Source organism: Tiliqua scincoides, chromosome 2, assembly GCF_035046505.1.
Source record: "Tiliqua scincoides isolate rTilSci1 chromosome 2, rTilSci1.hap2, whole genome shotgun sequence".
NCBI lineage: Eukaryota > Metazoa > Chordata > Lepidosauria > Squamata > Scincidae > Tiliqua > Tiliqua scincoides.
In genome coordinates this window covers 268906308-268924410 of record NC_089822.1, presented here as the reverse complement: position 1 = coordinate 268924410, position 18103 = coordinate 268906308, and the positions used below count along the sequence as shown (strand labels likewise).

At 51.0% G+C, this 18103-nt stretch overlaps 1 protein-coding gene and 1 pseudogene across 2 annotated transcripts; both read left to right on the top strand.

Annotated features, from left to right (window-relative positions):
• The first annotated feature begins 821 nt into the window (after positions 1-821).
• On the top strand, positions 822-11493 carry LOC136640489 (H-2 class II histocompatibility antigen, E-S beta chain-like). 2 transcript variants are annotated; one of them, XM_066615655.1, is made up of 6 exons: positions 822-933; positions 5027-5302; positions 6598-6882; positions 7054-7164; positions 8552-8575; positions 9493-11493. In XM_066615655.1, the coding sequence occupies exons 1-6, from the start codon at positions 846-848 to the stop codon at positions 9504-9506; spliced, it is 798 nt and encodes a 265-aa protein (XP_066471752.1). In that variant the 5' UTR covers positions 822-845; the 3' UTR covers positions 9507-11493. The 2 variants fall into 2 exon arrangements, with proteins under 2 accessions (XP_066471752.1, XP_066471753.1); XM_066615656.1 differs by lacking the exon at positions 8552-8575.
• Positions 2384-2503, top strand: LOC136643060 (5S ribosomal RNA; annotated as a pseudogene).
• Positions 11494-18103: the final 6610 nt, after the last annotated feature.

The window sequence follows — 18103 nt, the reverse complement described above, 5'->3', positions numbered from 1 at the left end:
TTCTGGCTGACCAGCCTGTTGCCAGGTGGCACATCCGCCTGTAAGAACCTCTGGAGGAGATTGAGAGAGAAGGGGTAGGCGCTCCTTTGCCTGTTCCTCTCCCAGGGCAAAGAGTGGGTGGTCGCACAGGTGTTTTTCCTCTGATGCATCTCATTGCTTGCTCTGGGATGGATGTCAGCTGCTCCAGTTTCAGGGTGTGCAGAGAGAAAACAGTCAAAGTTGAGCACCTGCAAGATCTGAAAGAGGAATGGGCTTTCTATATGAGGGTCACCAGGTCTGAATCAGGTTCAGGTCTGGGCAGGGCCTAGGAGAGGGGGTTAAAGGGGGTAATTTGTACCCAGGCCCAGGCTCAAAAGGGGGAACCAGGACCCAAAGGAGGGGGCCCAGAAATTTCCTAGGATCAAGTTTCCCTGTCTGCTCAGACTTGTTGCCCGCACGGGATGCTGGGGACACTTTTTAAATTTAATAATAAGTAATATAGTGTTAACCACATGAAATCAATCTATGAGTGTTTTTGGCTTTTATTTTGTAGGTCCTACATTTTTCTTGGATGTCCGACATTTTGGGGTGCCTTCTCTTTCGGTCACCCTGCCCCTGGGCAGCCCCGTCATCAGCCCCCAGGCAGCTCCTCTCCCCCTCCCCACTGCTGGCTGCCTGCCTGCCTGCTGGGGCACATCTGCCCAAGTGGACTGTTTCCTCCTCATTCTTGCCTGGCGACTGATGACGCTGCCTCCTTTGCAGGGCTGATTGGCTCCACGCCTGGCACTGCTCAGGGCCAGGCTGAGAAAGTCCCACTCTGGATTGTGGGGGGTCAAGGGCGTGTTTCTCCCTGCCCTTGAGGAAAGATGGGGTCTGCTTCTGGCATGGGGGTTCTGCTGGTGGTGATGATGCTGGGGGTCTTTCCCCCTGCGCTGCAGAGTGTGGAGCCTCCAGGTGAGCAATAATGGGGGGTGTGGGGGGGGGTGTTTTTACTGGCTGGGATGGCAGAGCAGAGAGTGAGGCACTCTGCCCAGACACAGACGTGCAACAAAGACTCAACAGCTCCAGCAGGAGGGCAGGAAGGAGGGAAGTCCTGATCCATCTCTCAGGAAATGGGTATCAGGGAAGGCCCCTCAAAGGACCTGAGCCCCTCCCCATCCCTAGGAGGCCTGAGGAGCCCCTTCCCCACTCTCTGTGCCCCCTTTTGTCCTTCCCCTTCCTTGGGAGGCCCAGTTCTCCTTTCCACCCCTCTGGTGCCTTTCCCTCCTTCATGTTGCCCCACATTCCTCCTGCATTTTTTACTTAAGAACAGCCCCAGGGGATCAGGCCACAGGCCCATCTAGTCCAGCTTCCTGTATCTCACAGCTGCCCACCAAATGCCCCCAGGGAGCACACAAGATAACAGTTACACAACCTGAGTCCCGGTGCCCTCCCCTGCATCTGTCAATCAGAGGCAGCCTGCCTCTAAAACCAAGAGCTTGCACAGACCTACTAAAGTCCGCAACTACAACTACCTCAAGTTTCCTTGTAATACCTGTCAGTTGTTTCAGGAATGCATCATCCACACTCTCTTTGGCCTAGCAGTTTACCATAGATGCCGATTACTACAATGGTGTGTTTGTTGCTTTTCCCCCTAGGATGCTCTCCAGGGGGCAACCTTGACCATTGTGTTAGATTTCTGAGCAGGTGTATGCATTTTTGACACAGAACGCTGCCCCCCTCCCCTTCTACCACATCTGTTCTTCCTGAACAATTGAACATAAGAACATCAGAAGAGCCCCACTGGATCAGGCCAAAGGCCCATCTAGTCCTGTATCTCACAGGCCCATCTAGTCCTGTATCTCTAGTCCTGTATCTCACTAGTTCCTGTATCTCACAGTGGCTCACCAGATACCTCTGGGAGCACATAAGACAACAAGAGACCTGCATCCTGGCACCCTCCCTTGCATCTGACATCCTTCCATCTGTGCATTTCAGTCCTGAGAGTCATCCCACCAGGTTTCAGTTATTCCTAACAAGTCAAATTTACCTTCACCTGCTAGAAGTTCACACTCATCCTGTTTATTTCCTATATTCCATGCATTTGTATATATGCAACATAAGACCAGGAGGGAAGGACCCAATGTCCCTCTCCCTTCTTGAGTTAGGCTGGGCCTCTCCAAATGCTTTCTAGATATAGCAGTGTCCCAAGGGTTCCCATCTGGAGCACTTACCTATAAATTAAGCTTCAAGCTGACATCTCCAGCCCCTGCAGCCTTCAGTTTAAGTGTTCAGTGTAAATAGTGGGAGTAGATCCACAGAGCCCCATGGTGGTGGAGGATTTCTCCAGGGGAAGTGAACTAAAGTTTCCTTTCTCCAAGGAGACATTTCCAACTGCCCCCTCCTGCCAGTTGCCTCCTGTCCAGTTGACAGCAACTGTTACCCTGCACATGCCCAATCTCATCTGATCTTGGAAGCTAAGCAGGGTCAGGCCTGGTTAGTACTTGGATGGGAGACCCCCTGGGAATACCAGGTGCTTTAGGCTTCTACCACAGTCTTTTGAGACTGAAGGTTGCCAACCAACCAGACCTCCTGCCAATGCAGCATGTGCTCTCTTGGTTCTGCTGCATGGAGGGGGGTGGGATTTAGGTAGGATTTGGCTGCCAATCAGGAAAATGCGGTTTCCTGTTTTCAGAAATGCATTGCTCTGCCCACAGTCCTGTGTTGCAGGTTGGGGGTGTTTGAGGCTGAGATGGGGGGGGGGGGCTTGTGACAGCCCTCCAGTGTAGTCCAGCACTTATGCTGCAGGTCAGAGGTCTTTGTGGCAAAGACAGTCTTCAGAGGTCTTTGTGGCATCTTTTGTGGCAAAGATCAGTCTATCTCCTTGGACCACCCCCCCCCTTCTCAAGTCAAATCCAGCCCCCACATTCTGCTTTTTGGTTTTGGAAATACAGTATGCATACAATTGAGCTTTCTCTGGTGGGTGTTCATTGTTTCTTAGAAGGAATCAGTGTGCTGCTTGGGTGTGCCACAGATTCAGGATGCAGGGTTGGAAGGTGAAGGAAGGCGAAGGTTAAGGTGCTAGTCCCTGTGGTTGTGCCCTCATCTGGACTCTGTGTGTGTGTGTGCGTGCATGCGTGCATGCGTGCGTGCGCACGCGTGCACGCTTGGACCCTCTTGGCCCTTGGCCACAGTGTGTGTGCTCCCAAGGGATGTGCTGGCACTGGAGGCCCCCAAGTTCTGTGCCCCCCTGCCCCGCTTGGGCCTGAATGTAAATGTGCACCTGGGAGGTGCATCTGTAAATGTGCACCTGTGAATGTGCAAGAGGAGGCAGGGCTGGCCGCAAACCTAATGTGCCAGATGTGCTCCTGCTTGCCTGATGAGGTCCTTGCCTCTGCACCTACAACTCTCCAACGTTCTAGCCACTGGTGTGAAGTCTGGGGGGAATTCCCAAATTTGGGGAAGTTTCTCAATTTTTTAAAAAGAGAGAATTTGGGATTTTTTGGCAAAATAAAACATAGAAAATTGGAAACTTTCTATAAATCCTTACTGCAATATTATTATTATTATTATTATTATTATTATTATTATTATTTATATACCACTTTTCAACTAAAAGTTCACAAAGTGGTTTACAGAGAAAAATCCAATAACTCCAATAGTTCCCAAACTATGCTCTGCAGTGGCTCCATGGTGCACTCAAAGGGGTGTGCTCACTGAGCCAATGCCATGCAAAATCACATGCGGTTGTGCAAGAATTGTGCAAGGTCTCACAAGATTGTGTGCCACTGTCGTTCATTTGCATGAGATTTTTGCAGTCCCAGCCCAGCAAGCCTGGAAGAAGAGGCCGCGTGCTGAGTGTGAAAGGCGCCACAGCCGTGATGAGTTTGGGAACCACTGCCTGAGTGCATCATTCTTCAAAGGGTTAAAATGCACATGCCAGTCTGTCCAAGCCCACGCTGGGGGTCTTGGCTCTGATGTATTTTGGGAAATGCTAGATAGAGTTCTGATGGGTGTTTATTCGTCATGGCAGTGCACACTGTGTGCTAAGTGACTGACAGCACCATTCTATGCGTGTGCACTCGGAAGTAAGTCTCATTATGTTCGATGGGGCTTACTCCTAGGAAGGCGTGGTTAGGATTGCAATATAACTACAAGGTGAGTAACCACACATAGGATTGGGCTGTGAGTGAACGTGTGCAGTTCTTGCTTGGTGAGTAAAGTACAGGATGCACACACAGATGGTCTGGAATGAACCGCAGGCTTTGCGGGATTTAATCTTCAATAACTGAACACCCATGAAACAGACTCTTTTTCTGCCTTCTAAACCAGGGTGTCCAAACTTTTTGGCAAGAGGGCCACATCATCTCTCTGACACTGTGTTGGGGGCCGAATTAATTTACATTTCAAATTTGAATAAATTTACATGAATGAATATATTAGAGATGGAACTTGTATAAATGAATGAAGGTCTTGCAATAGCTCAAGGCCTATAAAAGTCCTTGCACAAAGCAAGGCTGGCCTTTCCTTCACTGCCATTGCCATTGCTGCATCACAGACATGAAACAGCAAGTAGTGGAGGGAGCCCTCATCCCACAGGTCATGCAAGAGGTCAAACGGTCATCTTCACACTCAGTTGCTTCAGGCCAGCATGGGCTCCAGCAAGTCTCTGGAGGGCCAGATGGTCATTGGAGACTGAGGACTCCCCGCGGGCCGGATTGTGAGTCCCCGAGGGCCACAAGTGGCCCCCGGGCCGGGCCCTGTTCTAAACAGACCACACAGGATGAGGGCATATTTGGTTTTATGTCAGAGCTATTTGGGATCATGACCGCATTGCCAGAAGTGTTTCGTTGGACGCAGCAAATTTCATGGTGTTGAAGACTCTGCCTCCTGGTCACCCTCCTGGTGGGGCCAGCCTGGCGGGCGGCTCCGTGGGCGTGGGGGGCTCTCTGGCCAGGCCGGGGGGGGGTAGGGCGAGCCAAGCACCCCGCCGAGTGCAGCCACCTCATCCCCTGCCTGCCCGCTTGGGACCACCAGCCAGCCCTCCCGGCTCCTTCTCTCCCCGCAGAACATTTCCTGTACCAGTTCAAGAACGAGTGCCACTTCCCCGACGGCGCTGGCCCGGGGGGTGCCTACTTCTTGTACAGGGACATCTGGGACCGGCAGGAGACCCTGCGCTTCGACAGCCGCCATGGCACCTTCCAGGCCGTCACCGAGCTGGGCGAGCCCACAGCCCGTGCCTGGAACAGCCAGCCGGAGACACTGGAGGACATGCGGGCCGCCCTGGACAGGTTCTGCCGACACAACTACGGGATCATCGAGCCCTTCGCCACTGCCAGGAAGCGTGAGTGGGGGGCCAGGACATGCCCGGGTTTCCAGCCCAGCTCCTCCCCCCCCCCCCGATGCCTGGAAGAGTCTGCAAAAGGGAGGGGGGAGGGAAGACGGATCTGGGCACCCCAGGAAGGGCCATGGTGAGCCAATCCTATGCACTTCTCCTCAGAAGTAAATCCCATTACAGTCAATGGGGCTTACTCCCAGGTAAGCACGGATAGGAGTGCAACCAGTGGTGCCCATCCTATCTGCTCTCCAGGACAAACTGAGCAGAGACTCACCTATATGATCTCTTCCTTCTTGGGAGCTCTGCCTGGTACACCACAGTGTGCTGCTAACCTTCATTAGTTGGTTTTTGCCTTCTATTTTGGGGGTCCTATAAGATCTTGACGTTGTAGTGTTTACCAGCTGTTAATTTCTTTGCTTTCTATGCCTGATGACGCCCTTCACGGGGGAGGACAAAGCATCAGGGAGATCAAAATGGCGAGGAATGTGGTCTAGAGCAGGGGTGTCCAAACTTTTTGGCAGGAGGGCCGCATAATCTCTCTGACACTGTGTTGGGGGCCAAATTAATTTACATTTCAAATTTGAATAAATTTGCATAAATGAATATGTTAGAGATGGAACTTGTATGAATGAACAAAGGTCTTGCAATAGTTCAAGGCCTATAAAAGTCCTTGCACAAGGCAAGGCTAGCCTTTCCTTCACTGCCACTGCTGCATCACAGACGTGAAACAGCAAGCAGTGGAGGGAACCCTTGTCCCACAGCTCATGCTAGAGATCAAACAGTCATCTCCACACTGAGAGCAGTTATGTCAGGCCAGCATGGGCTCCAGCAAGTTTCCTGAGGGCCAGATGCTCATTGGAGACTGGGGGCTCCTCGCGGGCCAGATTGTGAGTCCCTGAGGGCCACAAGTGGCCCTCGGGCCAGGGTTTGGGCACCCCTGGTCTAGAGCCTTGGAAACTGATAATTACGAACAGTTGAATTCAGACCGCAAAAGCCTGAGTGTATATATGAAAAATACTTTTTTAAAACCCTTCATAGATTCTTCTTATGTCAGAGATGCTTAATCTGGCATCTCTGTGGCTTCAAGAACATTCTGAGTAGTTTCTAATAATTGACTTTACTAACCACCCTCTCCAAATGTATCCAAATCCAAAGGAAAAGCAAGCTTTTCTATCCCAGCCTTAAGACAGGGATATTGTACATGTTTTTTACACATTCTTACAATTGTATCCTTTCTGTAACCTCTGCTCTCCACTTTGAACCCTCTGACCCCCTCCCACCTTCTCTGTCTCTCCCCCCAGTGAAGCCCCAGCTGAAGATCACCCCCACAGAGACGGACCCCGCCTCCCACCACACTCTGCTGGTTTGCACCGTGGCCGGCTTCTTCCCTGCAAAGATTAACATCACTTGGCTGCGGAACGGGCAGGAGGAGGATGAGAGCAGAGTGGTGTCCACGGAGCTGATCCGGAACGGGGATTGGACCTTCCGCATCCAGGTGATGCTGGAGGCGCAGCCGGAACGCGGAGACGTCTACGCCTGCCTGGTGGAGCACGCCAGCCTCCCAGGCCCCACCAGCATCCAGTGGGGTAGGAGATCTGAGCTCTGGCGTTGCGCATCACACATCCTGGCCATCCTTCCTTGGCCCACAGAGAGAGAGCCCTGGCTGGGGGCCTCCCTGGGACAGAGGTGCTCTGAGCAGGGGGAGGCTGGCTCCAGACCTGTCCCCCTTTCAAACAAGGCTCCTTCTCTTCCCACAGAGGCACAGTCAGACTCCGCCAGGAGCAAGATGTGGACGGGAGTAGTGGGGCTTCTGCTGGGCCTGGTCTTCGTGGTTCCCGGACTGGCTCTGTACCTGAAGAACAAGAAAGGTGATGGCGGCTCCAGAAAAAGCGTCTGCTGGGGGAGGCGGGAATAGTACCTGGCTAGGGGTTCCTCTCCTCTCCCCATTCGGAAGCTTTGGAGGCCACCATCCCTCCCAAGAGTTGCCTCCCTGTGGCTTAGGCTGGAGTGGTGATTAAATATGGAGGAGAGGGAAGCATGGACATCACTGGGCCAGACCTGGAAGAAAATGTAGCAGGCCCGGAGAGTCTTCCTTGGGATCACTCTGGCCCCCACGGCTCTTCTTCCTCCTCCCCTGCCTGATCACTGATTGCCCTTCCATTTCTTTCCTTCCTCTTACACTGATATCTCTTCCTGCCTGAGAAATGACATTTCTGGTGCACTTTAGCAGGGATGTGCCAGAGCCACCATGATGAGTCCCAAATCTAGCCCTGCCCCCTTGACTCGACTTGCACACAGGTCATAACAGGTGGCCGCCAGGACTTGTCCAGAGCCGATTTGGACTGGTTTGACTCAATAAATTAGTCTGCTGCAGCTCCACAAAATAAACGCCCAAGCTTGGCAAGGCAGGAGGGGACTGGCAGCTTGAGGGGCAGAAACTGGAGGGGGCAGAAAAGGCAGGAGTGAGGGAGGATCTCAGCAACCAGGCTGAAGTTACAACCCAAGTGGAGTGGCAGCCAGAAGACCCAAGTTAACAAGTCACAATTTGTTTCCAAGTCACAATTTGTTTCCAACACACGAGTCCCGAGTCACTTCTGAGTTCAAATACACATGTAACCCGAGTGTGTATGAGTCACCAGAAGTATGTGTTTTGGCAACTGGAGTCCAAGTCATCTGAGGGTTGGCCCATCCCTGCATGTTAGAGGCTGTTGTGCTGCTTCTTAGAAGTTGAGACAAAATAGGGGACAGCCCACCACCAAGTTCCCCGTCGCAAAGCCAGACATCTTTCCGTGCTCTTCGCCGGAGATTCAGTCTAGGGCCCTTCTCCAGTTCCAGTGCTGGTAAGAGTCCTGAGGTGCAATCATTGTATCTGCAACACGTATGCTTTTTATCCACACTTCATTTACAACCGAGTTAAAAACCTGATGTGCAGGTGGTAGAAGATGCCCCCTATTTTGGTGAGATGCTTGCCACACAGAGATATTGGTGAGATGCTTGCCCCACAGAGATATTGGTTTCTACCACATGACCCATTTAGAACCAAGAAAAGAAGCCTCTTTGGAATAAATATTCCTCCCCAGAATGAATGCACTTTTATTTCAAAACCCAATCCCCCTGTGGAGCAAACTGTGTGTGTCCATTTGTAGACACAACAGTTCCAATTACAGCATTTGGACCTGTCAGTCAGGGGGCAGAGGGTTGGGTTGGACCTGGGGAGGCTCCTCAGTCAATTGGACTCTCTTTTCCCTTTTTCAGGGACTGCCACCCCTCCACCTGCAGGTAAGTTTTTTCTCCATTCCCACATGACTGCCCTGTTCCATTCACCCACTCCCTGGTCATGGCTACTTTGGGTGCCCCTAGAGATTATCCCCACCTCTTTTCCCACCAGAGACTCTGCAGAGGGGGCCATGCTCAGTGTGGAGGGGGAGGCCTGGCTGCCTGGGTCCCTGCTCAAATTTTGCTTTCTACAGCCTGTTGTTGCTAAGAGTATTTCCACCTCTGAGAGTGTCAGGCAGACAAACTTCGCAGGGGCAGGTAAAAAGAAAGGGCTTCCCTGGATCTTCAAGCCTGATCATTTCTCCTGTTTCCCAATATATCTGGTATACTTTTATTTTGCCTCTTTGCACCTTTAAGTCCTGTGATGCCACAGCTGAACTCAGTCAATCTCCAGCCACAGCTCAATGCATCCCTCAGCAGCTCAAGTAGCTTCACCTAGACTGAGTTAGGAGTTAACTGGACAATGGTAAAGTGCAGGGGTGCTCAAACTTTCAACTTTAGGGATGCTGGACCTTTAACAAGTGTATAGAAGAGAGAATTGCAGCAGGTGCAACTTGTCATCCCACAGATGACAAGCTACACCTGCTGAAATTCTCTCTTCTATACACTTGTTAAAGGTCCAGCATCCCTAAAGTTGAAAGTTTGAGTACCCTGGTAAAGTGCATTCAGTTGCTTTGTGTTATTTTTCCACTTGGCAGCAGGTGGAAGTGTTTTCTGTAACTCTGCTTTCAGGAGTACTCTGGTAATAAGAGAAGCTGCCCTGGTGGGACTTCTGGCTGTCCTGGCCATTTGCCATCTTGGTGGTCTTTTGACTTCCTCTCCAGGTGTTGCCACCTAAGCTTGAATTGCAGAACCTTTTGCATTCTCCACCCTTCTTAACCACAGGTTCTCTCTCCCCCCTCCCCCTTCTCTGTCTGTAGCACTCATCAGTTAAACTCTCTCAGCTTCATCGGCATCCCGTCTGGGAAGCGTTTTTGTCCAGTACATGATTAAATTTTCCTTGTTTGGCTGATGCAAACCTTAGAGGGACTCAAGAAGACTGGAGGAGGACAGCTGGCTAACTTCCCCTCTACCTCTGAGAGTTGGCACCCCCCCCCCATCTGCACCTGTTGTTTGTCTTTCATTTCTAGGTTTTGGGTAGGGGGGGAAATGGAAGTTGGGGGTGGCCCTTGATGCTTTTTCTGTGTCCCGCTTTCTCAGTTGCCAGCTGGCTAAAATCACCAGTTGCCATTTGAAGCTCACAGTATGTGCACTGTACAAAATCAGACTTGCATCTACATGACATCTTCATAATGGCACTTCTTCTATGCCTGCATAATCCTGAAGGCCACCTGCGCAGGTCTGCTTAATTTTCACAAATGGCACCCTGGAAGCATTTCCTTTTAGGACAGGGGTCTTCAAACTTTTTGGCATGAAGGCTCCATCATGAATCTGGCATGGCGTCAAGGGCTGGAAAAATAAATAAATGCAAATTTAGCATTTAAATAAATACATCAGAGGCTAGACTGGATGGGCCTTTGGCCTGATCTAGCAGGACTCTTCTTCTGAGTAGGCATGCATAGGAATGGGCTCAAAAGAATTTTACCAAGCATATCTCAGAACCAAGGGAGCACAGAGAACGCTTCAATATGCAACCAACACAAATAGACAGTGGTGTAGTTTCCATAAACCGCAGGGTGACATGTGGTACTGGGCAGCACTTCCGGTCTTCCCCAGGGTGAGGCACCAAGTCTTCCTGCCCACCCCCCCACCAGTAATTCCTGGTGCAGTTCACTCCAAGAAAGGCTCCAAGGGCAGGCAGAAGCTGCCCACCCTCAGTGCTGCACAGCTGAGAAAGGCTCCATGGCCCAACCCCAGAGCCTTCACTGGTGTGACTGATTGGCCACAATTTCTTCTGATGTGGCCAATCAGCTGTGCTGAGGAAGGTTGGGGGGGGGATAGGCAGAACCCCCCATGGAGCCTTTCTCGGCCCAGCTGGAGTGGCTCAGAAGTGGCCAGCTCTGCTCTGACCATGCCAAGAAGGGCTCCATGGGCGGCTTTTGCTCACCCCCAGAGCCTCTCTCAGTGTGGTCAATTGGCCGCCCCAGAAGTAATTGCAGTGACATCACATCACCACAATGCTGCTTCAGGGGCAGCATCTGAGTTAGTGACCAGGGGCAGGCAAGACCCACCTACGCTGCTGCAAACACAGCAGACGAAGACAGCAAGCCCTCTTGTTCCTGGTTCGCCCTCCAATTAAGAAGAAAGATCAAAGGAGCAGAGTGCAGGGAATGTTTCAATATGCAACCAACAGACACAGCAGATGAAGAAAGCAAAGCCTCACAGTCCTAACTTACTGGCAGCAGAGTCTCCTGTGGCTGCCTGTCCACGTGCTTCCTGCTGCTTCTCCTTCCTGGCAGGTCTGTAGTTAGCAGCTCTCCACATGGTGCTGTTACTCCTCTTTCCTGGCCAGTCTCCGCAAGCCTTTTAAGGCTTGCTGGTACACGTGAGAGCAATTTAAGCCTTGCACTGGTCTGGGAGAGCTGCATAATCCTTGGTCTTTGTGCAAACCTGTGCCTAGAAGTTGAATTTAAGATCTCTCGTGTCCTGGGGGTACATAGCCTAAGCATTGCTGCAGGCTGGATCTGACCCATGGGCTGGGGTTTGGAGACCCCATGCTTTAGGACAATGTTTACTTTAGAACTTGAATCTTGCTCCATGTGAGTCAGGTTCTGATCCATCTCTGTCAGGAGGACCTACATGGACTGGCAGCAGCTTTCCGGGGCTTCAGCTGGGGGGGGGGGTCTTTCCCAGACCTTCCTGGAGGTACTGCTAAGGACCAAACTGGGAACCTTCCATGTGCAGAGCAAGGGGCTCCATCACTGAACTGTGGTCTTTAGATTCAATAACAAATTGTCCAGCCTCTCAAAGATTTCTGCTGTGTTGTGTCAATAAAGATCTTTTCCCCAAAAAATCTTTGAGTTGCGTTAGCCATTTTTATTCTTCCCAGAAGTGGATTATTCACTCAGAGGAGTAATACGATGACCAGAAAGGCAGTATATAAATATTATTATTAGTAGTAGTAGTAGTAGTAGTAGTAGTAGTAAGAAAGTGTCCCCCTCCCACTTGCAATGGGGAAAGTGGGATTTAAAGCCTTTGACTGACTTCGGTCTTGATCTGCCAGGCTGGTTCTGGGGCTGTTGCCAGACTCCTCTCCGTGGGCCTTCTCCCCCTCCTGCCTAGAACAATATCCCCCCTAAGCTGTGTCTGCGCTGCTCCCTTCATGGACTGTGTGGTTCCTCAGTGTTTCTGGACACAAGCCAATGACATCACGTGCAAGGGAGGGCACCAGGATGCAGGTCTCTTGTTGTCTTGTGTGCTGCCTGAGGCATCTCACACTTCTTGCAGACTGTTTGACTCATGAGGAAGAGGGTGTAACACATGATTGTGCAGTGCACTTCACCCCCATTGCCTCACTGTAATGGAGCCTCAGGAGATCACCGGGCTGATGATGTTGTGTTGACAGCAATTGCTGTGTTTTGACAGCTGTTGATACTCCTGGGAAGGGCAGGACTAGCAGCTGGGACACAGAATCACAGAGACTGCAGACCACAGCTGTAATTAATTAAGACCTTAATTGTGGACTGGCATGGACGGAAGATGTGGCTCACACCTGATCCTTATTAGGATAACAGGGCCTGCAGGTATAAAAAGCAGCAGCATAAAAAACAGAGGAGGGGAATGCCAGGACTCTGCTGGAGGTGGGACTCACCAGCTGGCTGATGCCTGAATCTTCAGATGTGTTAGGATTATGTTACACAGAGTAATATATGAATAAAACTCAGTAGAATCCCTCCCTAATGTGAGAAAGTTATTATAAAGTGAGAAATAATCAAAGAGCTCCATGGTTCCTACATTAGATGCATTAGCACATCAGTGTGTTCCACAACTGGCATTTACCTGTAACTGAGGGGCTGGAAACCAAGTGGATTCCAAAGTCTAGTCCCTCCCCATAAACAATATGCCAAAGTTTCATTTTTAATTGGGGGGGGGGGGAATAACCTCTCAAACAACTCCAGTGCCACAGTTTCCCTAAAACAGTTATATTTATCCTCTGGGGGCATAAAATGGGATGACCCCCACACTCTGGAAACTGCAGAACAATCCTTTCTCCTCTCCACTGGCAACAGAAAAAATGTTTAGAATTTTTTTGTGTGTGTCCCATCTTCTACCAGTGTTGTGCTCACGCATCTATGGTATATAGGTTAAGTGGGGAGAGCCTGGCTCATAGAAGCACCACTGCTCATTGGAACACTCTCTTGCAAAGAGAGTGAAGAGAGGCAGAGTTCTCTTCCTCTCCAAAGACTCCAGGGCACCCATCTGTACTGAGAGGAAGGTCGTCCAGGGTGCCTTGACTGAGCAATCTGTTGCATTTTCCCCTGTGCCTGTATCTGACATTCACTTTCTGTCACTCACTGTGTTATATAATTTTGCTGGTTGGGGTAATAAAGCTGTCCCATGTTGTTCCACCTGCCTCAGAGTCTTCGCTAGTGTCCCAAGTTAGTAGCTGGTGTCCATGGCCAAAACCATGACTTATGGTGTAGCAGTGCCCTCTGTTCGTGTTCTGCTTCCTTTCCCCAGACTTGTTCCACTGAGGCTGCAATCCTAACCACACTTTCCTGAGAGTAAGCCCCATTGAACAAAATAGAACTTACTTCTGAGTAGACCTGGTTAGGATTGTGCCCTGAGCTGGCCAAGGAAAAAGGACTGGCAGATGCCTAACCAGTTTTCCAGCTCCAAGGTAAGGACAATGCAGTTCAAACACACATTCCCTTTCCTTGAGGAGGCATCTGTGACTGGCGCCCAATTGCAGGATGCGGCATGTGCCCCTTGGCACTGCTGTGCCTGTGCTGGAAAATTGGTTAGGATTTGGACCACGGTCTCCTTGCAGTAAAGGGTTCTTCTTCGGCAGCAATTTTCAATTGGTGGCTGCAGCATGTTGGTGTGTTGTGAAAAGCTCACAATTATACTGCAGGAGTTTGGAGCACAGTGCATGAAAATTGCTGAAAAACTATTCTGGGTTCTGTGGTGCTGTTTTTAGGGCAACTGTCTGTTGCTGCCTGTTTTTCTTCCTCTGCTGGCTCTTGATCACTAAGGGCCCAATCCTATCCAACTTTCCAACATCAGTGCAAGCTGCAATGCAGCCTGGAGGTAAGACAGCAAATGTTCCCTTACCTTGAGGAGGTCCCTGTGACTTCCTCCCCACCAAAGGATGCAACAAATGCACAGTTCAGCTGCGCTGGCCACTAAAATTGAGTGTTGGGAGGGTTAGGACAGACAAAAGAAAATATTTCTTTACTCAGCGTGTGATTGGTCTGTGGAACTCCTTGCCACAGGATGTGGTGATGGCATCTGGCCTGGATGCCTTTAAAAGGGGATTGGACAAGTTTCTGGAGGAAAAATCCATTATGGGTTACAAGTCATGATGTGTATGTGCAACCTCCAGATTTTAGAAATGGGCTATGTCAGAATGCCAATGCAAGGGAGGGCACCAGGATGAGGTCTCTTGTTATCTGGTGTGCTCCCTGGGGCATTTGGTGGGCCTCTGTGAGATACAGGAAGCTGGACTAGATGGGCCTATGGCCTGATCCAGTGGAGCTGTTCTTTTGTTCTTATGGCCCTGGAAAATGATATTCATGTCTTCTCACCGGTACCCTAAGTTCCATTATAGTCAATGGGGCTTACTCCCATATAAGTGTAGATAGCATTGCAGCCTGACAGCCCAATCCTATCCACACTTTCCTGGGAGTAAGCTCCATTGACTGTAATGGGACTTACTTCTTAGTAGACACACATAGGATTGGGCTGTAAGAGTGTGTGCCTCTGCATGTCTACTCAGAAGTGAGCCACACTGACTTCAGAGGAGCTTGTTCCCAGGTAAGGAACATAGAATTGCGCTCTAAGGACCAGCTGCACTTCACCAAGAAGCAGCCACTGGACAGAGGGAAGCTGGGTGCCTCCTATATTTGTTCCACACTTTGCTCCCCCCCCCCCCACTCTTGGAGTTCAAAAGTGGCGGGGGGGGGGGTAGAAGTGTTGGAGGAATTTAAAAATAGTTTCCTCTTTGGGGGGAAGCAGAGTAGCTTCAGCAGCAGACCCCCCTCTTTATTGGGTATCACCCCAGGGAACCTCCCTCACCCGGCTGTCTGCTAATCAATAAAAAACAAGAGACAATGGCTTGTTAAAGTTGCAAAGGAGGTTGTTTACTCATGGTTCCATAGAATGCATATTTACAGCATCTGATTAGGATCAGAGGTTCAGCTATCACTTAAATAGCAAGGTCCTAGAGCTGCCTCACCCTCCATGCCATGTGCTCAAGATGGTGTAGCCAGCAGAGCTCTGCTGTGTGCCATCTGGACAGGTCAGTGGTCAGAGAAGAAGAGGGGATGTGCTCAGAGAAGGAGGGAGGGTTATAGGGTCTGGGCCACACCCCCACAAAGGTCACAGAAGAGGACAGGTAATAAAGAGTAGAGTCACTGGGCCATGGCTTGACTCCTTCTGGACAGCATCCTGCCACATCTGGACAGCAGACAGAGTTGCTCCAAACTCCAACAAGAAGCACATGCAGGGGACTGCTTTGCACTGAGTGGCCTGGAGTAGGTGCCTCTGATGGTCCAAGGAAGGTGCTGCTTCTGCACAGCTGCTCCTATTATTCTCTCTCAGTCAGGAACTCCCTGTTTCCAAGAGAAATCTGTCCAGTCCCCCTTTAAGGGCCTCCAGGCCAGGTGCCATCACCACATCCTGTGGCAGGGAGTTCCACAGACAAAGGGACTGCTCACAACTAGAGATGAGACAATCTTAATACAGGAGGGACACCCATTAGGGCTTGTCCTGCAGAAAGCTGTCCAGCCCCCCTTTAAGGGCCTCCAGGCCAGGTGCCATCACCACATCCTGTGGCAGGGAGTTCCACAGACAAAGGACTGCTCACAACTAGAGATGAGACAATCTTAATACAGGAGGGACACCCATCAGGGCTTGTCCTGCAGAAAGCTGTCCAGCCCCCCTTTAAGGGCCTCCAGGCCAGGTGCCATCACCACATCAAAACACATAGAAGAACAGGCCTTGCTGAGGGAGAGTCAGCATGGCTTCTGTAAGGGTAAGTCTTGCCTCACAAACCTTATAGAATTCTTTGAAAAGGTCAACAGGCATGTGGATGCGGGAGAACCCGTGGACATTATATATCTGGACTTTCAGAAGGCGTTTGACACGGTCCCTCACCAAAGGCTACTGAAAAAACTCCACAGTCAGGGAATTAGAGGACAGGTCCTCTCGTGGATTGAGAACTGGTTGGAGGCCAGGAAGCAGAGAGTGGGTGTCAATGGGCAATTTTCACAATGGAGAGAGGTGAAAAGCGGTGTGCCCCAAGGATCTGTCCTGGGACCGGTGCTTTTCAACCTCTTCATAAATGACCTGGAGACAGGGTTGAGCAGTGAAGTGGCTAAGTTTGCAGATGACACCAAACTTTTCCGAGTGGTAAAGACCAGAAGTGATTGTGAGGAGCTCCAGAAGGATCTCTCCAGACTGGCAGAATGGGCAGCAAAATGGCAGATGCGCTTCAATGTCAGTAAGTGTAAAGTCATGCACATTGGGGCAAAAAATCAAAACTTTAGATATAGGCTGATGGGTTCTGAGCTGTCTGTGACAGATCAGGAGAGAGATCTTGGGGTGGTGGTGGACAGGTCGATGAAAGTGTCGACCCAATGTGCGGCAGCAGTGAAGAAGGCCAATTCTATGCTTGGGATCATTAGGAAGGGTATTGAGAACAAAACGGCTAGTATTATAATGCCGTTGTACAAATCTATGGTAAGGCCACACCTGGAGTATTGTGTCCAGTTCTGGTCACCGCATCTCAAAAAAGACATAGTGGAAATGGAAAGGTGCAAAAGAGAGCGACTAAGATGATTACGGGGCTGGGGCACCTTCCTTATGAGGAAAGGCTACGGCGTTTGGGCCTCTTCAGCCTAGAAAAGAGACGCTTGAGGGGGGACATGATTGAGACATACAAAACTATGCAGGGGATGGACAGAGTGGATAGGGAGATGCTCTTTACATTCTCACATAATACCAGAACCAGGGGACATCCACTAAAATTGAGTGTTGGGCGGGTTAGGACAGACAAAAGAAAATATTTCTTTACTCAGCGTGTGGTCGGTCTGTGGAACTCCTTGCCACAGGATGTGGTGCTGGCGTCTAGCCTAGACGCCTTTAAAAGGGGATTGGACGAGTTTCTGGAGGAAAAATCCATTATGGGGTACAAGACATGATGTCGCAACCTCCTGATTTTAGGAATGGGTTAAGTCAGAATGCCAGATGTAGGGGAGAGCACCAGGATGAGGTCTCTTGTTATCTGGTGTGCTCCCTGGGGCATTTGGTGGGCCGCTGTGAGATACAGGAAGCTGGACTAGATGGGCCTATGGCCTGATCCAGTGGGGCTGTTCTTATGTTCTTATGTTCTTATGTTCTTATCCTGTGGCAGGGAGTTCCACAGACAAAGGACTGCTCACAACTAGAGATGAGACAATCTTAATACAGGAGGGACACCCATCAGGGCTTCTCCTACAGAAAGCTGTCCAGCCCCCCTTTAAGGGCCTCCAGGCCAGGTGCCATCACCACATCCTATGGCAGGGAGTTCCACAGACCCCGCAGTCTGTGGGGTGGGGCTGCAGCCAGGGTTAAAACGAGCGAGTCGCGCTTCCTAGAGCGGATTGAAGGGGAGGGAGAAAGCGTCGCCCATGGCGACGACCACTTCCTGCCCCCCTCCCCCCACCCCCGGAAGGAGGCCTTTGTTTGGCCGGAGCGGCCGCCCAGGTGAGTCCCGCCGCCCACGGGGGCTGCAGTCACATACTGTCGCCCCCTTGCAGGGAAGGCTCTGCCCAGAGACCGATCCCATACGTGTCTACTCAGAAGTCAGTCCCATCACAGTCAATGGGGCTTACTCCCAGGTAAGCGTGGGCAGGATGGCAGCCTTAGGCCACCTAACCCCAGGCAGGCCCTCCTTGGACACAAGGGGATTTACTCCTGAGTAGGCCTGCCTGGGATGGGGTTGTTGGGTCGTTGTCCAACAGGGACATGTGGGTGGGGAGGCAGGGGAGGCAGGGCCTCCCCACCAGAATCCTTTGAAAAGCACCAACACTCTCAGCCCACCAGCGGGGAGGCTCTGCCTCACCACCCTGGACCTCACAGGGCAGTGGGGCTTTTCAAAGGACTCCACCTCCCCACCCCCCACATGTCCTGGTGTCCCTGCCCAGGTAGTGCTGCTTCTGCCCCCTGAAGCCAGCCATGGGTCCCCTGCAGGCTTGCTTGATCTGCCCAGTTTCTTCTCAGTGGAAACTGAGGATCCATCATGTCTGAAAAGCAGTGACTCCGGGTGGAGCTGCATTTCCAGGGGCACTTGCCTGAATCTCACAATGAAAGGAACAGCGTCTTACTAGTGAGTGTTGCAAGACCCCGTGATTGGCGAGACCAGGTCTTTTTCCAAAATATGAAACTGGC